Genomic DNA, 26195 nt, shown 5'->3' with positions numbered 1-26195 from the left:
TAACACCCTCACAGTGTTAATAGATCCTCTGCTCCAACACTAAATTCACCCTCCACTGAGCCAAAGTAATGGAACTCTATCAGGCCTTCTCCAATTTATGATTGTCTCAATAATTACCTGCTTGCCTGCATTGTGTTATCTCTATTCAGGTGGAGTTGCTTTCTTTGACCTTTAGGCCCTCTGGTGTCTGCAGTGCACCTCCTTGTTGAGAAAGATGAAATAGAACGTTAAAGCTCATTATCGGCTGCCGCGTAAAGCCCCGCTGAGGTCAACAGCTTGATGACTGTGTCCACGTTCATGCCGTGCGGACACAGGCATGTCCGTTCACCAACAGACCAACAATCACTCAGGAGCCGCTCTATTTTGACCACTTCTAGCTTGAATGCAATTTGGATCTTTTTTGTGTGTTCTTCAGTAGCAAATGAGTGCTGTCATGCTAGATAATTTCACCACAACATAATGAGCTGTTTTGAGGCTTATGATTTTATCTTTCCATCAAGCGTTTCCACCGTGCCTTGAAAATAAGTATTACTCTTTGAACCTTTTCACATTTCACCATATAACAATTAAATATTTTATTGGGAATTTTTTGTAAACACAAAGTTGTTGAAATATTATCAACTAAACATCTTAAAAGTCTGGAATGCATTGGTATTCAGCAAACTTTATTGTGTACTTTGCAGAACCACCTTTACTGCTATTGCAGCTGCGGGCCTTTCATGGTATGTCACTATTAGCTTTGCTTATTGTGAAATTTAAATGTATATTCATTCTTCTTTGCAAAACAGCTGAAGCTCAGTCAGATTGGATGAAGAGCATATGTGAAAATCAATTGTCCATTATTGCAACAGATTTTAAAACAGGAAAAATATCATTCTAACACACAAAAATGCTTTGATCTAAATTGTTCCATTGTACCTTAGGCTGTGCATTTAGGGTCATGGTCCAGCTGGAAAGGGAACTGCCACCCCAGTCTCAAGTCTTTTGCAGCCTCTAACATGTTCTCTCCCAGAATTCTCCTGTTTTTAGCTCAGTCTTTCTTCCCATAAACTCTGATGCATGTCTGTCACTGCTGAAAACAGGATTCCCACAGCATGATGCTCCCGCCACCATGTTTTATGTTGGAGAGTTCGGAGTTTTCGTTTTCCACCATACATTACATTTTGCTTATAGGCCCAAAAACCCAGTTTTGGTCTTATTTGGACAAAGCACTGCCACATGTCTTCCACATGTTGACTGTGTGGCCTGAATTGAATGGCTTGTGGCACACTGCAAAGTGGACCTTTATGGCTTTCTTTCAACAATCTAACCATTGTGTCCTTCTTCAATAAGATGCAATGTGTGTAGTGTACAACCTTTTGTCATACTATCAAATTCTCTCACCTGAAATGTGGATCCCAGCAGCTCCACCAGTGTTACCATGAACCTCTTGATTGCTTCTCTGATTAATTGTAGATTGATAGAAGGGCATTTGTTGGTATACAGTTTTCATTTATAGATCGTGGATTGAACATTGCTCTGTGGTATTTCAAAGCTTAGGATATTGTATTCTAACCTGCTGTTTTAAACCTCTCCACAACTTTATGCCTGACCTGTGTGATATGCCGCTTGATCTTCATCATCCAGTTTAGTCACAATTTTTTCTCTAACAAACCCTCACAACTAAATTCACCTCATTTATATAGCGCCAACTCACAAAAAATATAGTGTCAAGGTACACCCAAAGAACAGATATAGTTATACTGAGATCAGATCACACGTATAGATTCTACTTACAATTCATGAGAATTTATCTAAGGGCAAGAGAGTAAAATGTGCTGAATACATATCCACATTTTTTTCAGTACTTAGTCTTGGTCTAATAAATTAAATCCTAATTAAATGCAATGAAATGTATAGATATTCTGCAACAAAATATTAAAGAGTTAAAGGGTTATTAACACCCTCACAAGGCACTGTAGCAACCCAGCATGTCACAAACGTAACAGACAAACTTAGATATTGCTTTGAGCAATCAGGATCATAAAGACAATTCAACAACAATAAAGTTTAAATCTCAGCAAAGTAATGTAGAAGTCTTGAGTAAACTTTCTGTGGCCCCTTTTTACTTCTATGTTGGTATAAGCAAAGGGAGGATCATTCAGTGACAGGCCTTTTTTGCCCCTAGAGACACCTGTCTGACTAAAAAAGAGGATACACAGCTTGCCAGACCCATTCTATTTGAGGACAGCAGATTACTAAAGAGAGGAGAGGGGATAGGAAGAGAGAGGGAGATATAATGAGACAGAGAGGCAGGGGGGTTACTCGGAATCAATGTGGGCTACTGCAGTCAGATGGAGGTCAGCGGTTTGTTCAAACAGCTATGGGTTTCTGCAATAGACGCTACAGGCTATTTTATACAGTACATTACTGCGCTGTGCAACACATTCAAGTCGAGATGGGGTTGCAGCAAAACCCATCCCCAATGGAAACAGGTTTTAAAATGCAGACCTACTTGTAGTGATGCACCGATCAAACTTTTCTTGGCTGATATGGTTTCTGTCCACACATAAAAAGGAAAATGTGCTCCAGGTTGTTTGATAAAGACAGGAGTTGTGAATCCAAAAGAAGAATTTTTATATGTGTATGAAAAATGCATAAAATTACAGCGGTCGGTTGATGCATTCAACGTTCAAAAATGGTGAGACCTCTTAGTTTTAGTGCATATATTGAGCAGGAAAGAAAATTTGATTTTTTAATTTTTGACTTTCCGATTACTGATCAAAGCAAGATTAAGAGGAAATTGTCTGATTTTTATCTTTCACCGACTGATTGGCCCATTCATTCGATTTTATACTTGGAAATAGCTGCAATTTAATTATCTTAACTAAAGTAAACTAAAGTAAAGGCCTTCAGAAAGTATACCTTTAGAGTACTGATTGCCAAAGTGGCTGTGGCTTGCCTTTGGAGAAAGTTTAGATTGTTCCAGATGGAGCAAACATTTGAAAAGATTTCAATTATATATTTTTGGCGAGGGCCTGGGTGGCATATTGCACTGGAAGATTTCATTCTCTCCTTGGTCTTTGTGGAGGTGATAGTTGGCATACTATGGAGTCTAGATGGACAGAGAAAAAGTATTAAATGGAGCAGCAGATATTTTAACACCTGGTTGTACTTCTGCATCAGTTATTAAAGCGCTACCTTCCAGAATCCTGTACAAACTAGAAACAATATTTCTCTGTTTGCAACTGTCCTATTCCCTATTTACCTTTTCTTTTCTGTCAGAATTGGGCATTTGTGTTTGTGTGCGTAAACAAGTGTTCAGGCATGAAAGCACAGACACTTCCCATCCTCTCCCATGTCGGTTTACAAAAGACATGCCCGATAAAAACAAACCCAAAGAGCATTGAGCTGTATTCGTACTTGTACTATATTGATTTTCTGGGAGATCAATGCAATACTTCTATCTTTGATTCATTTCCCCCACTCAACACGATCATAGAGCGCTCTTTGATTGAATTATTTGTCCCCTGGTTTTTAGAGTGGGTAGGTGAGAAATAATCAATGCGTCCACAGGTAAGCTGACCCAGTTTGAAAGATATACAGAACCAGGCTGATGTTGCTTGCTGAAAAGTCATTGGGCTTTACTCTCTTACACACACACACACACATAGACACACACACAGCCCTAACCCAACAGTCTATTCTCTTGTATCTAACAACTTAAGTCCCCACTGAAGGGGACCGTGTGGGGAGAAAGACTGGTCCACATGACATTACTCTATATAGCTCCTGAGATAAAGCTGAAAAAAATCTGGAGACTACTGCACTTTTATCATCAGTGTCTCATCACTTTTTCTGTCTCACATACACTTCTGCAGAGACACTTTTGTGCTTTTTCAGTTGTGAGAAGCCTTTACGTATTCCCAGGCTGCTAATTCTGCCCCAACCTCTCGGTCAAACATAAAGCATGGTTGGGTCTCTAAAGAGCAGCGTGCGATTGATAATCTAACAAAAATTGGCTGAGCGGATTTCACAGGAAATAATCCTTTTCACTGAATAGAAAAAATTATATATTACTACAAAAATTAAGATTTGGTTTGTAAATTAAAGCATGAATATGGTCCAGCACAGCAGTTCACAAAGTTGGGGTTGTGCATCAATAAAAGTGGGCTTTTTAAGAGCCTTTTCAGAAATCAAACCAGAATAACAAAAAGTATTTTGGATTTTGAAAACCCAAAACCCTGTGTCTCAGAAAATTAGAATATTACTAATTAACAATAAAAATATTTTAAATAGAAATGTCAGACTTCTGAAAAGTATGTTCATTTCTATGCACTCAATACTTAGCTGGGACTCCTTTCCACCACATCAGTGTGGTGTGGCATGTAGGTGATGAAGCTGTGGCTCTGCTCAGGTGTGATGGAAGCCCAGGTTGCTTTGATAGCAGCCTTCAGGCCATCTGCATCATGAAGTCTGGTGTCTCTCATCTTCTTCTTGACAATACGCTGTAGAGAATCTAGGGTCAGGCAGTTTTGCTGACTAATCAACCTTAGTAACACGATGGATATTGAATCAGCTTTTGTATCTTTAGCAGTGTTAGCAGGTACCAATTCCTGCTGGAAAATGAAATCAACATCTCCATAAAGCTTGTCAGCAAACGCAAACATGAAGTACTCTAAAATGTCCTGTTAGATGACTGTGTTAACTGTGAACTTATAAATACTCTCAAGTGACATTGCTCCCCAAACTATCACTGACATTCTGACCTCTCTGGTTCAGGAATACTTTGACACAAGGGATGCAACATAAGTAGCCCATGTGTAGGATCCGTCTGTGTGTAGTGGTTCTTGATGTGTTGACTCCAGTGTTGACTACAGCTCCAGTCTTTAGCAGGCAAGTTCTAGCCTCAGCATGAACAAAGTTGCCTTTTATTCTGATGCACAACCTTCTGCACTTCTGCGTTTAAGCAGTAGATGCTGTGCTAGTGTTTAAATTTTTCTCGTTTGGCTTCATCTTTTAATTAGTAACATGTTATGTCTTTTGAAAATGTTTTTTTTTTACACTTAATGTACAATTTAAAAAACTTTCAACCTTGTAGATTATGTTACGTTAGAATCAGAACTGACAGAGGATGTACTTTCTTTTCAGTATGACTGTTGCTGACAGAATGTAAAACAAAATCTTGCAAAGAGCTGTGAAAAAATGATTGCTTCCCTAAAGTTTTCTTGTTTTTGCTTTTTTCTCAAATGTTTCAGATTATCAAACACATTTTATTAGATAAAAATAACCTGAGTAAATACTAGTGGTTTTACAAAAGGGGATTTAATTTAATAAAGGAAAAAATAGCTATTAATATAGCTAAAAATAAATTGTCCCCTTAACTGGTTGTTTTACCCCTGGCTTGATGGGGTATCCCTAAACCCATCAAGGGTTAGGAATACCTGGCAACGAGTCTTTTACATAACTGTGGAAGAACCCTTGTGGCCTCTCCAGGACGCAAATGCCCTTTAACCACTAGGCCACCATCTAACAGTTTAAGTAATCCTGACCACTGAGTTGCAGTAACTTAAATAACTTAAATAAATAGGAAGCTTAATTTTCATTGTACAGAAAGTACAATGACATTTCATTTGGCTGTATTTCGTTAGCAGTATTGTATTGTTAAAACTGAAAAATTACAACGCTCAGCCATTGACTCAAAAGCCAACTCCAAAAGTTAGTTTTCCCGCATTTCACAACAAAAGTATGAAAGATAGCAGAACTTTTACCCGTTGCAATGACCTACAACCTAGAGATATAATTATTGACAACTCAGTAAATAATGTTAAAGATTACAACTACCTTGGTTTTCTGGACTGACTTTAAATATTGTCCCTAATATGTCACACTTAATTGTTCAGGTTTTTACAACTGAAAATAGTTTTTCATTCCAAATAAAGGAAGTTGTGTTTTGTTTTGTTTTTTTAAGTGTGGACTTCGTTTAATTGTAGACATTTCACTTCTTGTCCGAAAGGCTACTTCAGTTCTAAACAGGTGTGGGAATTATCAGGCCAAAGCTTAAATAATAAGAAATAACAGGCTTCAACCTGACTCTTCCAACCCATGTTCAGAATGGAAGGGGGCTTTTTGGTGAGGGGTGAAACAAGAAGTCCAGTAACCTTCTATTTAAGCACTTAGGACTCTTAATTCTACACACAACTTGCATTTTTGTCTTGTCAGTTTACACAACATTTTTTCCAAAAGTTTTAGGGATCAGCAAGATGTTTTGGGCAAATTTAAAAAGGGCCTTTGTGTTTAGTGCTTTTGGCCCTTAAACTCTCACACAGATGTATTATTTGCATGTTTCTTTCCAACAGGCCTGCTGTACATCAGATGTTGTTCACGGTTCTTTTGTGACCTACAGGATGAGTCGTCAATGCTGTCTGGGAAGCTTTATTGCAGTTCTTTGTTTTCTTCATTTTTGGTCAATGTCCCTTAATGTGATTTACTGGAGTCCTAAATCCTTAGTAGTGACTTTGTAACCCTTTCCATACTGATGGTTGTCAATGACGTTTCTCATCAGTTCCCAAATTTCTTTATATTGGGGAATGCTGTGTTGCTATTTGAGATGTTTTAGCCTACTTAATGATGTTAGACAGGTGCTGAAGAGATTGAAGAGATTTCTTGATTCTATAGGTCTTGTTATAATCAGATCTGGGTGTGGCTACTGAAATTAAACTGAAATTGGTTAATCACAGTTCTCTCATTATTTAGATTCAAGACAATTATTTCTTCCCACACTGACAGCTAAGTTTGGATGGCTTTTTTCCTCTTAAATTTCAAATGAAATCATTTTTTGGAATCCACAATAAGTATTTACTCTTATTAGCTTTGTCTGATATTCCGATATTGCTTAATGATCTGAAACATTTTAGTGTGACCGAGGAAGTCAGAATTTAGATATTCTTTCATAGCACTGTTGAACAGAAAAAATCTTTATAGTTTCACATACCATATGCAGGGCAACAAACAATCTTGGAACAGAGGTTCAGCCTTAATTCAGCAAATTATTTCTAATCACCCAACTCATAAAGGCTAAAGTTGATCTCCAGTTGTCTACTAATTCTGCACACTATATGCTAAATATAAGATTCCTAAGTTGCTAAATAAACACTCATGGATAAAGCTAGTTGGTAACTTGCCAGTTTTCTAATTACTATTTCACAAGCAGTGTTTCCATGCAGTAGTTTAATGAAGTTGAATTTAAGTTCCAGAATAAAGCTAAAATGACTGTGTGCATGTGTTCATCTCCTGCAATAGAACTCACACTTTTGATTGTTTAGCTGTATTGGTCACGCCACTCGCGGCTAACTAGAAGGTGCAGCTGGTTCCTAATGAGACCTTAGGGAAAATGGATCAAAGAGAACCACTCCCTATAATAACACAGTCTAGGCAGAAACAGGTCTTTTGATATTTAAGTAGGTACACAAAACAACTAAACTTTCATCCAGTTAACACTAAAACCACCAAAGGTAAAAAAAAGAAAAGAAAAACAAGGTATCTGTCATTGTTTTTAAGGCCGATTTGACCTACATGCAGAGAACACTCAAACAGAGAAACGTTTAAAGAATTTATTAACAATTTGTGAAATGTACAAGGAGCGAAGTTTCCAGGAAGGCCTTCTGACTGGAAGGAAAAACAACACGGTGAGTTCAGATCGGGATACAGACTTGCTAATTCTGTGATTAGCCTTACTATTCGGGTGGTTGCGAGTCTGGGACAGTGAGGTAGTGCTGATTCCATTGGGGCTTCTTGATGATCCAGGAGGGACCGTCGGAGGGTGGACAGGGTTCGCTTAACCAGACAGAGAGGCATCCAGGGCGGCCCGCTGCATGGAATGAATCCAGAGTCCAGACTGTGATCAGAGGTTTTCTTGAGATCTCCAACAAGGAGTAAGGCTGAGGTGCCTAAGACAAGGTAAACAGACTGTTAGTAAAAATCCTCATAAAACAATCACAAGATACAAGGTATATGACCAGGTAGTACTACCACAAGGGCAAAAACACTCAGGCGCAGAAGTTCAGGTGAGCTGCCCTCATAGAGTCCTCTGAACTGATGAGTCAATGAAGAACACCTGTCACACCTTCGGTCCTCCAGCTCCGCGGCCCCTAGAGGTGGAAAAAGGAAGCAGCAGGCACGGAGACAACCAGACTCTGACAGTATCTTATGAAAATGAGACCTCATGTCTCGATGGGACTCACCTGTATAACCTGTATACCTGTATATACAGGTTATAACTAAATGAATCTTTTTTTCTGCTCTCGGTGGAGGAGGATGCTTTTTCTCTGTCTCCCGCAGCCCTCTCATATATGCCCTGCTTCAGCTCTGTGTCTTGTCTTCTTTTTGGGAGCCTCTTTTTGCATATCTTCCAAATTCTTCCAAAATATAGATTTGGTCAGCTGGTCTCTCAATGCAATTGATCAAATTTTCTCGACGAGAAGACAGGGGTCGGGAGAGCCCACTTGCCCGGACTGGACATATTTCTCCGGATACACGATGGACTCCTGGCAGAAGTGGGGGATTGTGTGTTTGTCGATAATGTCAGTGGAGGATGTGGAAGATGTGTATATAATTGGATGTTTGATATCAGGATTTCTGCTTTTTGGAGTCAGCGGTTACCTGGAGTATCGAGAAATTCGGAGAATGTCAGCAGCTGTTCTGGCAATTGTGAGGCTGCCTGGCATGTGTGATGGGATCTTCAGGGCGATCAGCACTCAGACTGAGATGTTATGTGAGCTAAATTGCAGACTGGATGTGATCCTTACACAGGATCACAGGCAGGTTGCGGTTCCTGGACTCAGGGGTGAAATGGGATAAATTTTGGAGAAAGTTGTTCGCTCGGATCTGGTGACAGACCAGGAATTTGGCTGTTTGGATTCACCTTTGAGAAGCACCAGCGAGACTCTCAAGGCTGACGGAAAATTAAGAGTCAGCCTAACCCAAATAAATATTGTTTTTCTGAATCTGGCTCCCCTGCACGGCCTTGATGGCTGACTATTTTCAACCTCTACCGGAAGTTATGTAAAGATGACGCTCTGCTCCCTCTGCCCCCTCCTTTCCCTGAGGACATCTGTGGACCTGCTCAGAACTTTGTGGCCGGTTGATGAACATTCCAACGCACCATCAAGGACAATGGCCTCTGTGACAGTGCTTCATGGACTTACTTGCACACACTCACTTGCACACACACACATGCTCAAGATAAACATATGCACTCCTCACACCACCTTCACTGTTCCCAGCATGATGTTGTTTTGTAAACTTGTTGCTTCTTTGTGCTGAGGTTTTTTGCAATCTCAAACTGTATCCTGCTAAGGACTCGTACTCGTACTTTTCGTCTTCCGCTTATCCGGGACCGGGTCGCGGGGGCAGCAGACTCAGCAGAGACGCCCAGACGTCCCTCTCCCCAGACACCTCCTCCAGCTCCTCCGGGTGGAGCCCAAGGCGTTCCCTGGCCAGCCGAGAGACATAGTCCCTCCAGCGTGTCCTGGGCCGTCCCCTGGGCTTCCTCCCAGTGGGATGTGCCTGGAACACCTCCCGAGGAAGACGTGCAGAAGGCATCCGATATAGATGCCCGAGCCACCTCAACTGGCTCCTCTCGATGTGGAGGAGCAGCGGCTCTACTCCGAGCCCCTCTCGGATGGCCGAGCTCCTCACCCTATCTCTAAGGGAGTGCCCGGCCACCCTACGGAGGAAGCTCATTTCAGCCGCTTGTATCGTTCTTTCGGTCATGACCCAAAGTTCATGGCCATAGGTGAGGGTAGGAACGTAGACCGACCGGTAAATTGAGAGCTTTGCTTTCCGGCTGAGCTCTCTCTTCACCACAACAGACCGGCACAGTGCCCCCATTACTGCTCGTACAGGGACCGGATGGCCCCTAATAAAGGGCCCCCGATTCCATACTCCTGGAGCACCCCCCACAGGGCATCATGAGGGACACAGTCGAATGCCTTCCTGCTAAGGATAAAGTGTGAAATATTATTTTTTTTTTTTTCCTCTACTTACCTAATGTGGCCTCTTTTCTCATTCAGCAAGGGCAGCGCCTGTAAGTGGGCAGCAAAGCCTCGGTGACCCGTCCCCCCCTTGTCGTGTGTCATAATGTATGTTTGGATGGGTTGTACTGGAATTCTAATTTCCCCTTGGGGATCAATAATGCATCTTTAAATTGAATACCCTTTAAGGGTTTCAACCTGTAAAACTCCAAAATTGAAGCCTCTGTATCTCCTACATCATGTTTCATAAAATGACTTTCCTTAACATGGCTACAAAAAATTATTCACATAATCTTCTTTTCCTTTTTCCTCAAACTCATTTAAAAAGTCAATGTAAAAAATTGTCAAGACTACAAGAAAACATTTTAGAAACATGTTTTGTTGTTTTTTACTTTTCCTAATATTTTAGACTTTGCAAGAAAAGATTATTTTAGGACCTCGATGTAGATGAGAGTACAAATCCAACACAATGACAAACCCATTTTTACTTTTGTGATGGTTTCAGGATTCAACTAAAAGCAAAAGTGCACTTTCACAAATTCGACCAAACCATAACTGTATGTATAACTATATATTAATCACATAATCATTGGTTCTATTGTTAAATTATATTTTTTAATAGATTTTTGCCAGTTTGAACCTAAATTCAACAACCTTCACGGATAGAAACCTAAAACTTGATGCACGAATACCCTCCTAAAGAAAGTAGGACAGGTCAAAGTGTCCCGCAAATTAGCATCAAAGTCTATTTTTGCCACTGTTCCCACCCCAAATGCCTCAAGACTTTACATAAAAATAACCTAAAAACAGACAGGGGAATAAAATAATTCATACAAACAGAATATTTTCCTTCTCACCTCTAAAGAACTGTGCTCAAGGCAGTGCCAGAACCATTTCTCCTTCACTGGTCACATTGCAACTTATCAAAGTGTTTCATTTCTGATAGCGCTAAGCTCTGGTTTTTGCAAGCAAAGCATATGTCAAATGGTGACGTTTTTCCTCATACATAGTTCAGTTTTCTGCAGTGTGTAGCTTTAATCATACATCGCCTTCACTGAAGACATGCTTAGCTTGCTGGCTACAAATGAGAGCAGTATAAAGGGATGAAATAAAAAAAAAGATGATAGTGGAATTGAAGTAGTGAGAGGAATGAGGTAGGAAAAAGACCCTTGCCTTTCATCCCAATACACAGATTAGCATATGCCTATTTACTTTCCTTACTGTAATCTCAAAGGGAACATGGCCTTGCGGGAAAATTCCATCATTGCAGACTAGGCCTCATATTTTCCTTTACAGTCTTCTCTTTTAGTGCTTTCATATTTATTATTAATGAAACATTATCAATAGAGCTTCTTACTTATCCACAGAAAGGTCAATTTGTGGTTGTAAATGTGTCAAATGGGGCATCATGTTTCATGTTTTTATTATTTTGATTAAAACTTTACTGAACTCTATAGTATTCAGTGTCTAAAATTGTCATTTTTAAAATTTATGTGACTAAGAGTTATTTAATTGTTAATTCGTTTTCATAATTTATGGGCATTTTGTCCCATTATTTCATAAGAATATCTTGCATTAGTTTTTTTGCCAATACCTTCCCTGATAAACACCTCTCCTGTTAAGAAAGAACATAAATAAACAAAAAACATTTTTTTACAAATGTAGCCACGCCGCCATTGGCCATTTATCTTAATAACATTAGTAGGTGTGTTTTGGAACACCTGGCTAAAGATTTAATCTGACATTGTACTTGTTGCATAGTCAAATTTAATGAAACCTTAGAGTTTATATAATATACCTTCACAGCATAGAATTTGTTCTTTAAGTCTTTTTTTTGTATATAATTTAATAGGCGTCTTTATTTCTGGAAAAAGCAAACTATCTCTGCTATACTCCCATCACACTATTTAGCAACTGTATGAAGCTCAATTATGCTTATGATCTATTGGACAAATACTGCTCCAGCTTTACCTTCCTATGCATGTAATACTGTACCATACACATATTGAACACCTAGCTAAGCCAGGCTTCCACAGATATTTTGGACATGTCAAAAATGTTTGCTAAACATGTGTGCCACCGCAACAACCTTTACAGAACTGCTAATCAAACGTCACAGGAATTACATAGTAATATTACTTAATCTTATGCAACAGGACATCAATACTCGGTCTGCACCATTAAAGATTCACTCACCTTGGCAAAGGCTTGAAACTGAAAGTGAAACGGGTGATATGGCCTACCTTTAGATTAATTACCTGTCCAGTTGAGGACACTCATGAAGCATCAGGTGATCCTCAAATAAGGGAAAAAACACAAAAACATTATAAGACAGTGACGTCTTACCAAAAGCAATGTACCTTGCTACTTTTGCAGGTGAACTCTGTGAAGTATGTGAATTTCACAGCCTTGATCCAAATACACACTCACTATTCAAACCAGGAGTGAAACAGGAGCAACACACATACTATGTGCATGACAGGACTCGATATTCTATAAAATTCCACTTACACCTGCATACATGTTTTACAACATGCCAAAACTGCTTCTGTAATCATTTGTGAAAGAATAAGTCACTCTAAGCAGCTCACTGAGTTCCAGCAAAGTATTGTGATATAATGCCACCCATGCAATAAGTCCAGTCATGAAATTTCCTGTTCACAAAACATTTCAAAGTCAGCTGTTTGTGGTATTATATTAACTTGGAAGTGACTGTGAACAATAACAACTCAGCCATGAAGTGATAGACCACATTACATAACATAAAGTGCATAATGAATGCTGAAGTGTAGGAGGCGCTTAGGCCACCAACCTTCTGTAATAGCTACAGACCTACAAACTTCATATGGCTTTCAAATTAGCTCAGTGCATAGATTATCAGGGAATGGGTTTCCATGGCCAAGTACCTGCATCCAAGCATTGCATCTCCAAGTGCAGTACAAAATATCTCACGCAGCGAGGCCTAAGCAAAAAAAAACATGCTTTTCTGTCTGACACACCAATTGAAGAGTTTGGGTTTGACAGTTGCCAGGAGAACGGTACTTGCCTGACTGCACTATATAAAGATTAAAGTTTGGTGTGAAGGAGAGAATGTCATGGGACTGTATGAAGGGAATTTAGCTCATCATCTTTCCTCCAGTGTAAGAAACTCTTAATGCTTCAGCATGCCAAAACATTTTAGATATGTTCATGCTCCTTACTTTGTGGGAACATATTGGGAATGACTCCTTCCAGTTCCAAACACGTCTGTCCACCAGTACACAAAGAAAGGTCCATAAAGTGAGTTTGGTGTGGAAGAACACAGTATTCTGAACTTAACCCCACGGGACACTTTGAGATAACCTGGAGGTGAGACTCAGAATCAAGCCTTCTCATCCTACATCAGTGTCTAACCTCACAAATGCAATTTCTGGACGAATGCTCAAAAATTTCCATAAGCATATTCCAACTTGTGCAAAGTCTTCCCAGAAGACAAGAAGCTAAGATAAGAAATACTCTGAACAAGCTTTAATATGAATATTTGTAAAGTCTGTTGAAATAATTGTTGACTTTAGTTAAATTTCACTTTGAGAGAGTTTTGGATTTTTACACTAATAACACAGTAAAGTTATGCTATTTTTGTTTTTTAGTTCCAACCAAGTAAAGGAAGACAACATTGTGATACACTTTATCCTGTTTCTTATTTGTCTGAATGCAATCTGTGTGCAATGCCCTTTAAGGGTATTGACCAGGAATTCCCAGTGAGAGAATGCCAGACTTGGCAGTTTTTTGTCCAGACACATTGAAGTGAAAATGGCTTTTGGATAAAACAGAGGGTCACCTCTGATCAAAGTTAGAGGTTTATCAGGTTTATCAGCAGCAACACAGGTGCAGAAAAGTAAAGCAAAAGACATTGAACACCGTCAAAAAATTCAAAGTGCTCCTCTCACAAGGTCGGAGCTATGTTGTAAGGATAGTTGGAGCTTTTTTTTTTTGACATATTAAGGCGTGAGGCAGAATGTAAGGAAAACACTGTCAAAAAAGAAATGTTTTTTTAAATTAATTGTTTGTTATGCCATTTGACATTAAATGACAAAAAGACACAAGGCCACTGGGTCATTTTGTCTGAACTGGTGTCAAATTCACATGAGCATCTGACGCAACAGTGACAACAAGAGAGGAAAGCTGAAAGGAGGAGAGGAGATAGAAGGTCAGAAGAGAATAAATGAAAAAAGGGAAGTGGATAGTGAAGAGGTCAGAGGAGAAACAAACATGTTTTGTTCTTTTCCATTGCTTCATGTAACTGCTATTATGCTGGGTGTTATAGTTTGGGGCATATTGTTATGCCTGATGTAGATGAGATATGGTTTGTAAAGCCTCTTTAGATTGAAAACTGAGGAAAGCGATAAGACTCAGCAGCTGCAACTTAACATTCTACTGATATTATCATCTGCAGAGAGGCTCACATTTCTGGAAAAAGGAACAAAGGAAGGTCTCCAAACAAGATAGGACTCCCAATAAACAGTTTTAAATGCTGTCTGATGACAGTTTTTCTTCTTGCCTCTTCTCAATCTTGAGAAAATAGTTTCCAGGACTGACACTCATCTGATTTAAGTTGCATTGTTTATCATGGCCATCAAGTGATAGGAATAAGAATTCATAGAAAAAGCCATTAGTTTTCTATTACTGCCAAGCAGGAGGGACAGGCACTCAGCGCTCACCCGGATGACTGTGTTTAAAGTGTCAGGTTGCTTGAAAGAAGTCTAACTCTGTGGGGGCTACCCCTGCCACTTCCCTGGGGGCTGAGTGGCTGAAATGACCATAAAACTCAGTTGAGCTAGACAGGCTGTAATTTCACCAGCAAGAGGCGCTTTGCCGAGATATAATGGAAAGTCCGTGGAAGCCATGAAATGCACCGAATCCTGGTGTTGGAGCACCATTGTCTGAACACTCAGGACACCTCTCTAAACTTTAAATTACTGTTTTTAAGCCGTCATTGTCGGAAAGAGCTCTATGGCTAAAAAGAAACTTGTGCTTGTTCAGTTTCTTTAATCCTTTGTGGTCTATTCTGTGCCCGCAGAAATCATTTTGACATTTACATTCTGTCTTCCCACAAAAGTTAAATACTTTTTATTTCCCTTTTATAATAAGAAAAATGAGAAAAGGAGCTTTTTAAGGTTGCTTTTGTTTAGACACAGCAAAAATTTTCTCTTTTCTTCTGCCTGTTCTAAATTTTTTTATCATCTGTTGCATTACTCTGGGCACAAGTGGCTTTTTTACTCTGAATGCAAATGAGTGACAAAGGAGTTCTGAGTAGGGAGGGCATGTGTTGAGAGGCACACTTTTCTGATTTTATATTATATAATGTATTATGTATTCTAGTTTTATATGTCAGTGTGTTTTTGTTTGAGTGCATGCATATATGTGCATCTATTAGTATTTGTAGCAGGACAGAAGAGTCAAGCAGATCTCCAGTTTTGTCTACTTATGTCAAGAGGCCATCTGGGTTCATCTGAAAGGAATGGATGGAGCTGAATTAATCACATGGGGCTGGATTTTCTAAGCCTATAGTGACATCGAAAAAAAACCTCCGCCAAACGTTCATGCTGATATACCTGCTTAGAATACAGGGCAACAATGTGTTAGTATCTGACAAATATATTTATATATTTCAGATTAAATTAAAATATCACTGTAACGTTTATTTATTTAAGTAATTTGGTTTAAAAGTGAAACAAATTTTTATATAGATTCAATACACACCAAGTGATAAGTTTAGGCCATTTATTTATTTTTATTTTAAATAGGAAAAATTACGGAAGCTCATTGTATTCACCAAAGAAAAAAAAATAGACATCTTTTGTCATTGTTACAACTACAGTCCTTAGCCACTTCACACCTGGACTAGGACTAGGTGTTAGATTGTTCTCCACTAATGGCAGAATCTTATAAACACAATTTGGGATTTGTGAAAGCTTTATTTGATTTGTGAAAGTTCCATAATGGGCCATATCAGTGCTTTTTTAGCATTTCGACAACATTAGAACTGGTCTTGCTCCAAAAATACATTCCTGGCATTAAGCACCCATGCGTGTGCAGGGCGTGACCCGCTCCAGGGACAATGCAAGGTGAGGAGTTTGACTGGGGTGGTACACCTGTCAAAGGGTAAACCAGGAGCTCAGGGAGGATAGAAACCTGAAATAAAAAATATCCACCGGCATGAGCTTCAAAAAAACGACTCAGTCATGGGACCAAAGGACCTGTTAAGTGTAAGACCACGCTAATGGTTTGGAGAACTACACAAAATATGAGTCATAGATGTCTCTTCTTCTGCTCTGTGAGCAATAAGATGTCCTTTTGCCATTTTATTATTTATTGGCATTAAAATGAATATTTTGTTGGTAAAACTTTCCTCGATGTCTCTGCAGTTCTTTGTGCGGCCAGCTGGTTATATAGACTGAACATGCTCACTACATCAAAGGCCAGATTACTCTACCTTGGAGTGGGACCAGTTCTAACGTGGCCCAAATGCCAAAAAAGCAACTTTCACAAATTAAATAAAGCCTTCACAAATCCCAAATTGTGTTTATAATATTCATTAGTGGAGAACAATCTAGTTCAGGTTTGAAGTCTCTAAGTACTATAGTTTTTGAGTTGGAGCTGATTAAAGATGCTCAAGGTAATAATAAAAATTAGGTGGAATTGCCATGTTTTCTGTATATGAAGCTGCTATGTCGTAATTACGAGATGTTTTCTCATAGTTACGAGATCCGGATCTCATAATTTACGAGATCTCCGGCACCTGGACTCCACAGGAACCTATGCCAGGATCCTGTTTGTGGATTTCAGCTCTGCCTTCAACATCATCGTCCCAGTTCTGCTACAGGAGAAGCTCTCCCAGCTGAGTGTGCCCGACTCCACCTGCAGGTGGATCACTGACTTCCTGTCTGACAGGAAGCAGTGCGTGAGGCTGAGGAAGCACGTCTCTGACTCCCTGACCATCAGCACCGGTTCCCCCCAAAGCTGTGTTCTCTCTCCTCTGCTCTTCTCCCTGTACACCAACAACTGCACCTCCAGTCACCAGTCTGTCAAGCTTCTGAAGTTTGCGGACGACACCACCCTGATCGGACTCATCTCTGATGGTGACGAGTCCGCGTACAGATGGAAGGTGGACCATCTGTTGGACTGGTGCAGCCAGAACAACCTTGAGCTCAACGCTCTAAAGACAGTGGAGATGGTTGTGGACTTCAGGCAGAACCCAGCCCCACCTGCCCCCATCACCCTCTGTGACTCCACAATTGACACTGTGGAATCTTTCCGCTTCCTGGGAACCATCATCTCCCAGGATCTCAAGTGGGAGCCAAACATCAGCTCCCTCATCAAGAAAGCCCAGCAGAGGACGTTCTTCCTGCGGCAGCTGAAGAAATTCAACCTGCCAAAGACTATGATGGTGCACTTCTACACAGCCATCATTGAGTCCATCCTCACCTCCTCCATCACCATCTGGTACGCCGCTGCTATAGCCAAGGATAAGGGCAGGCTGCAGCGTGTCATTCGGTCTGCTGAGAAGGTGATTGGCTGCAATCTACTGTCGCTCCAGGAACTGTACACCTACAGGACCCTGAAGCGGGCAGGGAAGATTCTGGCTGATCCCTTCCACCCCGGTCACAGACTCTTTGAGACTCTCCCCTCTGGCAGGAGGCTGCGGTCCATCCGGACCAAAACCTCACGCCACAAGAACAGTTTTTTCCCATCTGCCACCAGCCTGGTTAACAAAGCCCGGAAACCACCTTGACATTCTCCCTTTCCCCCACACCCACCCCTTTTTTGCTGACAGGACACCTGTAACCTGTAACTCTATGCGTTACATTAACGCTCAGCTTGGACTCCTGCTTTACTTGCACTGCCATACTTGCACAATGATCACCTGCACTGTTGTATTGCTCTTGCATCTTATACTGCTCTACATTTACTCTCACTCACTTAAAACTGTGCACATATATTTATATTATCTTGTAGATATGTTTATACTGTTTAATTTGTACTGTATTGCACCGACTACGCCAAAACAAATTCCTTGTATGTCCAAAAACGTACTTGGCAATAAAGCTTTTCTGATTCTGATTCTGATTCTGATTCTGATCTCTTTTTAATTTGAGAAAAGATGCCTATTTTTTTTTTCTTTGGTGAATACAATGAGCTTCTGTAAAAAAATACACAAAACAAATAAGAAAAGTATTTTAATACAGAAATGTTATGGCTCACACAATTAGTGGGATGACTAATGACTTGACAGTTATCCAGCAGACAGTGATTAACGTCCTGCACATGGAGGATAAGCCACAAATGGTCATCAGCAAATACAGACATATCCGGGACACGGTCAACAACTATCACATTGTTTGTGTTTGGCCACTCCTGAATCACCTGAATCACAGACAGCATCAGAAGCGTCTTACAGGGCCTTAAGGGAAGAAAGAAGGGACAGTGGTCCAAAGTTTCATTTTTATGTGAAAGTGAATTTACAATTTCTTTTTCAAATCCAAGTCCCAGAGTTAGATGAAAAGTGAAAAGATGTTTCCACAATCAGTTATGATTTTGGGAGCTATGTCATGTACAAGTGTGGATCAATTGTGTTTTTAAGTGTGTAGTCAGCTGTTTTTAAGCTGTTAAAAAGAAGAAACACTCAACCTCAAGAACACCAGCTATATGGTCAAGCATAGTGGTGGGAACAAAATGCTGTTAGAGGTGGGAGTGTTTTTCAGCCAATAGGACTGGCAACCAAATAAAAGTAAATGGTATTATGAAATAATAGGACCACATTAAGATTATCAAAACAAAAAAACAGACAGTTAAATGGACTGTATTTAAATAGCACTTTTTTAGTCATACTGACTAGAAAGCATTTTACACTAGAGCCACATTCACCCAATTGCACTCATAAACACATTCTTACAGATTGATAGGAAACTTGGGGTTAAGTGCCTCTCCAGGGGCGCCTTGACATGTGAATGGAATAAGCTGGAATCAAACCCACAATCTTTCGATTACCAGGCGACTGCTTTACCCACTAAGCCGCCGTATTAATACCCACAGGCTCAAAACTGCTAGATACAGTACATGGCTGAAACAAGGACCAAATCTTCAAGTAGCTACCTGCAACATATGCAAGAAGGACCTGCAGCTTTTTAAAGTGGCAGTCAGCGCTCTCGAGCCATGCAAAAGGCTCCATTTGGTCTCTCTCTCTACTCGGCACGGGACGTGTTGTGTTTCCACTGACCAGCTAACAGATGGAGCTATGGCTTGAAGAGTGAGTGTAGTGCACTGTGCTGCTAATAATGTTACTGTGTGACATTTTATAACAATAAAGTAATGTGTGTGAAACCATAATAAATAAATAAATAGAAAATAAAACAGCCATTCATTCATCTTCTATACCGCTTATTCCATAGTGGGTCGCAGTGGAGCTGGTACCTATCTCCAGCAGTCTACGGGCGACAGGCAGGGTACACCCTGGACAGGACAAACCACCATACACACACTCAGTCACACCTAAGGGCAATTTAGAGAGACCAATTAACCTAACAGTGTTTTTGGACTGTGGGAGGAAGCCGGAGTAGCCTGTGAGAACCCACGCATGCATGGGGAGAACACGCAAACCATGCAGAAAGAACCCCGGCCCGGAGTCAAACCCAGGACCTTCTTGCTGCAAGGTAACAGTGCTACCAACTGCACCACCGTGCAGCCAAAAGTAAAACATAAATCAACAAAATACAAATAGTGTTTGTATTATTGAATATGCAAGAATGTCTTATACTGTATATGTTTTTAATGTATAAATTGATCCTCTGTGAAAATTAAATAGTAAACAATCCAGCCAGAACTTCTAAAAATAGTCTAAGGGGTTTTGATGTGAGGGGGGTGTGGCAGGAGAATCAGAAGGAGAGATGCTTGTCACTGTCTGGAGTGGTAATGCTTCAATGTTTGCCTGAATAAGTTACAATTTTGAGCTTTATGAGGAAGGACAAGGATTTTAAAGCGCAACACTGCGAACTTTTGACCGGTGTTAAGTTAGTTTTAGGTTGCATATTAGACATTCGTGCTCTGCGGATTCAGCGTGTTCTTCCTTCCGTTTAATCTAAAGAAGGCAGTCTGTTTACTGGCAGCTGCTCTCTGCCTGCTCCCTCCTCCAGCAGTCGGTGGTTCGCCTAAGGACCGTCAATAAATGTCCGAACCAAACACACTGTTTCTTGGTGTATTGTTTTTTGTATTTTGGGAGAAATGTTTGTGAGTCTGAACAGTTGATTTTAATTGTGATCAGCTGGTTTAGAATGTTATTAAATACATCAACCTGCCGGAATGTGATTCAGTGTCCTGTTCCTTTCAGTCTTTAGGCATGGTGTATGATTTGTAAATTGTAAAGAACTTTTTTCAGTTTGATACTCTCCGGCCATTGTGGTCCTTAATACAGGTCCTTCTCAAAATATTAGCATATTGTGATAAAGTTCATTATTTTCCATAATGTAACGATGAAAATTTAACATTCATATATTTTAGATTCATTGCACACTAACTGAAATATTTCAGGTGTTTTATTGTCTTAATACGGATGATTTTGGCATAAGGCTCATGAAAACCCAAAATTCCTATCTCACAAAATTAGCATATCATTAAAAGGGTCTCTAAATGAGCTATGAAACTAATCATCTGAATCAACGAGTTAACTCTAAACACCTGCAAAAGATTCCTGAGGCCTTTAAAACTCCCAGCCTGGTTCATCACTCAAAACCCCAATCATGGGTAAGACTGCCGACCTGACTGCTGTCCAGAAGGCCACTATTGACACCCTCAAGCAAGAGGGTAAGACAAAGAAAGACATTTCTGAACGAATAGGCTGTTCCCAGAGTGCTGTATCAAGGCACCTCAGTGGGAAGTCTGAGGGAAGGAAAAAGTGTGGCAGAAAACGCTGCACAATGAGAAGAGGTGACCGGACCCTGAGGAAGATTGTGGAGAAGGGCCGATTCCAGACCTTGGGGGACCTGCGGAAGCAGTGGACTGAGTCTGGAGTAGAAACATCCAGAGCCACTGTGCACAGGCGTGTGCAGGAAATGGGCTACAGGTGCCGCATTCCCCAGGTCAAGCCACTTTTGAACCAGAAACAGCGGCAGAAGCGCCTGACCTGGGCTACAGAGAAGCAGCACTGGACTGTTGCTCAGTGGTCCAAAGTACTTTTTTCGGATGAAAGCAAATTCTGCATGTCATTCGGAAATCAAGGTGCCAGAGTCTGGAGGAAGACTGGGGAGAAGGAAATGCCAAAATGCCAGAAGTCCAGTGTCAAGTACCCACAGTCAGTGATGGTCTGGGGTGCCGTGTCAGCTGTTGGTGTTGGTCCACTGTGTTTTATCAAGGGCAGGGTCATTGCAGCTAGCTATCAGGAGATTTTGGAGCACTTCATGCTTCCATCTGCTGAAAAGCTTTATGGAGATGAAGATTTCATTTTTCAGCACGACCTGGCACCTGCTCACAGTGCCAAAACCACTGGTAAATGGTTTACTGACCATGGTATCACTGTGCTCAATTGGCCTTCCAACTCTCCTGACCTGAACCCCATAGAGAATCTGTGGGATATTGTGAAGAGAACGTTGAGAGACTCAAGACCCAACACTCTGGACGAGCTAAAGGCCGCTATCGAAGCATCCTGGGCCTCCATAAGACCTCAGCAGTGCCACAGGCTGATTGCCTCCATGCCACGCCGCATTGAAGCAGTAATTTCTGCCAAAGGATTCCCAACCAAGTATTGAGTGCATAACTGTACATGATTATTTGAAGGTTGACGTTTTTTGTATTAAAATCACTTTTCTTTTATTGGTCGGATGAAATATGCTAATTTTGTGAGATAGGAATTTTGGGTTTTCATGAGCTGTATGCCACAATCATCCGTATTAAGATAATAAAAGACCAGAAATATTTCAGTTAGTGTGCAATGAATCTAAAATATATGAATGTTAAATTTTCATCATTACATTATGGAAAATAATGAACTTTATCACAATATGCTAATATTTTGAGAAGGACCTGTATATTTGTAGTGGCTCTCAAGTGTAGTGGCTTGGAGCTCTTTCCAGATGCTGAACGGTGAAGGAAACCAGTGGAGAGATTCAAAAACTTTCTCAGCAATTATGAGAAGGATTTGGTTGCTGGTAAAGAGATTTTTTCATTGATTACAGAGAAGAATATAAAATGTCAATAAAAACAGATTTATTTTACACAATGATACCCTTTTCACATTGTCTTATTATCTTTTGGAAGATGTCTGTGTCATCGCTAATCAGGAAAAATAAAACACCTGAGTTTAATGAGAAGAACTTTATATCTAAATCTCCCAGGGATATGATTGATTTTGGGCTAAGCTGTCTATATATCCATTAGTAAGTATATGTCCAGCGTCTGTGCATCTTATTTAAGCAGCTTGTCATGTCACCAGGCTATCTGGGTTGATTATTGCTGGACTGTCCAAGCCTGCAAAACAGTGATGTAGAAAATAAAGACATCCTCAAACAAAGACATTAGGATTGTTATTTTATTACCTCTCAGCAAAATACTCATGATGGTCGACATGAATAGAATACCGGTCAAAAGCATGATGGTCTCTAACAGATTATAATATGGGTGCACATGCTGTTTCTATAACTTAACCCCTCAATAACTGTGTACCTCCTGCTGAACCAAAAGATTATGTTAGCTGATGAGCATGCAGGGGCAGTCTGTCAGTAAGTACAGTGCATTTCTCATCTTATCTAATTACTTAAGAAATTCATGAAAATGGTGGAACAAATGATGAATAAGAGCTTGAGCTGTGGCACCATGATACAATGGATATTTAAAGACAAGGCTTCATGCCTATGTCTATGACATTAATATTGGCTTTTTACAGAATTATGATACACTGTCAACATCAGTACGTTGTTGGCGCTTTTTAATTCTGAATGTTTTTAACAGAATGTGGTAAATGCATCAGCCAGTGTTCTGCTCTAACTAATGTGTGACACTATCAGACTTGGAGTATCTTTTTTTCTTACTTGTCTATTATTGTTCTAATATTATATGAAAAAGACTTGACATCTTTTCTCAGGATTATTAAGCAAAGTATTTTGGACTGGCTACAAAGCAGACACAAAGGCTTCATTCTATATTTTTGATACTCTGGCTGCACAGCAAAACGCTGAGAAAAAACAGGAGCAACAGCATAAAATATGGACTATAAGTGAAGCCTGAACTGCTATGTGTCTGATATGGATAGCTACAGCAATCAAAAGGCAAAAAGGCAAAGCTGTTTTGTCAGGTAGGTTATAAAAACCTGTTTATAGTAAAACTTGTGGGACAAGCTTTCAGCATTTGTTACTACCACCCAGAAGTACTTTATGTACGTAAATAGATCACTCTTCTCTTCGGTAAAGTAAAACTGAAAGACTTTATCAAAATGTTTGGATTAGAGATCCATTTTTTGACACTGTGAATTAAAAATAACATCAGAATGATGGAATTAACATAATCTACCTAAAAGAGCACAAAAACCGTTTATTGTTTCCATAATATGCCTAAGAGCTCCTGTTAACTGATGGTGAAACAACCTGGGGGGCTTTAAACTGGCTTGAACATCAGGCTGAAAAAAGTGGTCACACCAGGCCAAGGTGAATGACTCATGATACATGGAAGGGAAAGAGACAAATGTGCACTAATTGTGAGCATTCTGATGTAACCAGCATAGACAGGGTACCTTTGCACACATTTTTACCCCTACACCTAGCTAAGTGGATTAGCAATGCCACCCTGGGGGCCCACACAGGCTTAATGCTCTTATCAAAAACACATTGAAGCACAACTTATTCCTTAACCGTTCCTTCGCCTTGCGGTGAGAATGAATTTTGGGAGACAGTTAAGAAATGGTGTAGTCGACTAATTGGTGAGCCTCAACTGTATCCAGCACCCCTGTACATGAAGCAGGTGCAATTGATAGCTGGATCTATTTTGTAAACTTACTCCCAGCCTTTTGCATATGGAGTCTTAATCTCTACCTCCAGACATAGGTTTCTTGTCCTGAAGTGCAGAACGCAGCGGTATAAAATCAGATTTATTCCTTCTACTTTAAATGAGCTAAATACCATTTAGACTTGTTTTACCAACCTGAACGATGGTGCTTAAATCTGAATACTACTATATGTGTTGTTACTGCTGTTTGTTTTAAAAGAATTTGACATTGATAATCTATGAAATGATGATGTTATGTCTATCTATTCTATCACATGTCCATTACTGTTGCAATATGTTTTATTGTTTTACAGTTAAGGTGCCAGGCTGTATGTACTGTCTTGTTGCAGAGTAAATTTAGCTACAGGTATAAATGAAGCTACAGGAACGTGAACCCTTGATATGAAAGTTAACTTAGGAATTATATTGAATTTAGCCTTAACCTGTATATACTCTAGATGTACTACCACTGAGATTGCAATGGAAATATATGAACATAGCTGGTATATTGTTGGAAGTGACACATCGCTGAGAAGAGGTTGCTATTCAGAGCACCTGCTGTTGCAACCAGTAAACAGATGTTGCTTATGATTTTATTAGTCATAATCAGCAGCTGCTCAAGTGAAAAAGGTGCCAAAGATTGGACTCCGTATTGCACATTTGTGTCTGTTTCTCTCTCATGCACTCAAGCTCCTGCCAATGTTTCTCTCTCTGTAGGTCTAGACTGGCTGACTACATAACAAACTGCTGGATGACTCAAAACACTGTGGGAACCTGTCCCAACCAAGACAATCACCAGGCTTGTTTGAGCTCTTATGCAAGGCTCATCGGTGAGTACATGGCTGCGAGTGACGTGGTGGTTTCAGGATCTATAAGTGCAAGAGAAGAAAAGATCTGAGTGAAGATCAGAAAAAGGTTCAAAACTATGCCCTTTAAACCTTTTTATTACATTTTTTAATGTTATAAACACAAACATTATTTATGTATTTTAATGAGACTTTATTTAAGTAGTTCACTATTTGGTGGAAGGAAAATGATACATAGTTTAAATTTTCTTTTACAAATAAAACCTGAAACATGAATGTGAATTAATTTATAAAGCAGACTTAAAACCACACAAGTAGAACCAAAGTGCTAAAACATAAGGTGAAAGAAGTCAAAAAACACTAAAAACAATTAAGCGAGAAAAGAGATAAAATATGTAACCTAAAATATGTAAATACCACATTGAAATAACTATTCAGAACTCTTAGAAACAATTCAAACACATGAGGATTACATCAAGGATTACATCATGTCAAAACTTCACTAGAACTAAAATCCAAAGAGTAAAGATGGGTTTTTAAGAGGTTTTTCAAGTTGTCCAATGTATGGAGCACTTTTCAGTCGATCATTTGTCCAAAAAGACATACAGTTTACTTGCAAATAAAGGTGGTTCTGTAAACTATTGATTTAGGGAGTCTGAATACTAATCAATGTCACCCTCATTATTATTTTTTTATCTAGAAACAGTGTGTCCTTTTTTCTTCCTTCTTTCTTTCTTCCTTTCCTTCCTTCACATTATTTACAACATTGTGTTTGTGTATCACATAAAACCCCAGCAAACACAGTTACGTTTGTGGTAGTAAAGGTGAAAAGGGCTTACAAATATTTTGCAAGGCACTGCTCCCGATTAAATAAGCATGACTATGAGAGTCTGAAATAAAATCTAGTATGGTTAGTCTTATTTTATCACATCAAACAGCCAGGGAAGCTAGACACTACATTTTTTCCCTCCTGGTTTGATATCTCCGCCAGCACACTGGACATTAGTTGAGTACCAGAAGTAAATTAAGAAGCAGAGGCAGCGAGAAAGTGTTTGCTTAATTAAAACACTCAACGACCATCTGTTTGAGCATAATAAATGTTGTGCAAATAATGTAACTAGTGACAGACTATTTTCTCATTCCAGAAAACCACATCTATGTATAGGTGCTGTTATGTGGCAACACAGGGATTAAAATATTTGTAAATGCAAATTTTATATTAAAAATATTATTTTTCCCTGCTTAATGGTTGCTGAAGTGTCCATAATTCAGAACACAGCTGTGCCTCACCACAATATGTCATACATCATGTAAGTTGAAGTGATGTTATGCTACAATGCTTCCTGGGTTTTCCTATAAAATATTACAC

At 39.7% G+C, this 26195-nt stretch overlaps 1 protein-coding gene across 1 annotated transcript in view; it reads left to right on the top strand.

Moving 5' to 3' along the window:
* The window catches only part of LOC124878634 (GDNF family receptor alpha-2-like), a 99837-nt gene that overhangs the window by 43511 nt on the left and 30131 nt on the right, over nucleotides 1–26195 (top strand). Inside the window, exon 5 of the mRNA XM_047382706.1 lies at nucleotides 24738–24850. Coding sequence (XP_047238662.1) covers nucleotides 24738–24850 — 113 coding nt within the window. The remainder of the gene's footprint in view (nucleotides 1–24737; nucleotides 24851–26195) is intronic.

Source organism: Girardinichthys multiradiatus, chromosome 12 (genome assembly GCF_021462225.1).
Source record: "Girardinichthys multiradiatus isolate DD_20200921_A chromosome 12, DD_fGirMul_XY1, whole genome shotgun sequence".
NCBI lineage: Eukaryota > Metazoa > Chordata > Actinopteri > Cyprinodontiformes > Goodeidae > Girardinichthys > Girardinichthys multiradiatus.
The sequence above is the reverse complement of the archived record's forward strand: the minus strand, read 5'-3'. Positions and strand labels throughout refer to the sequence as shown.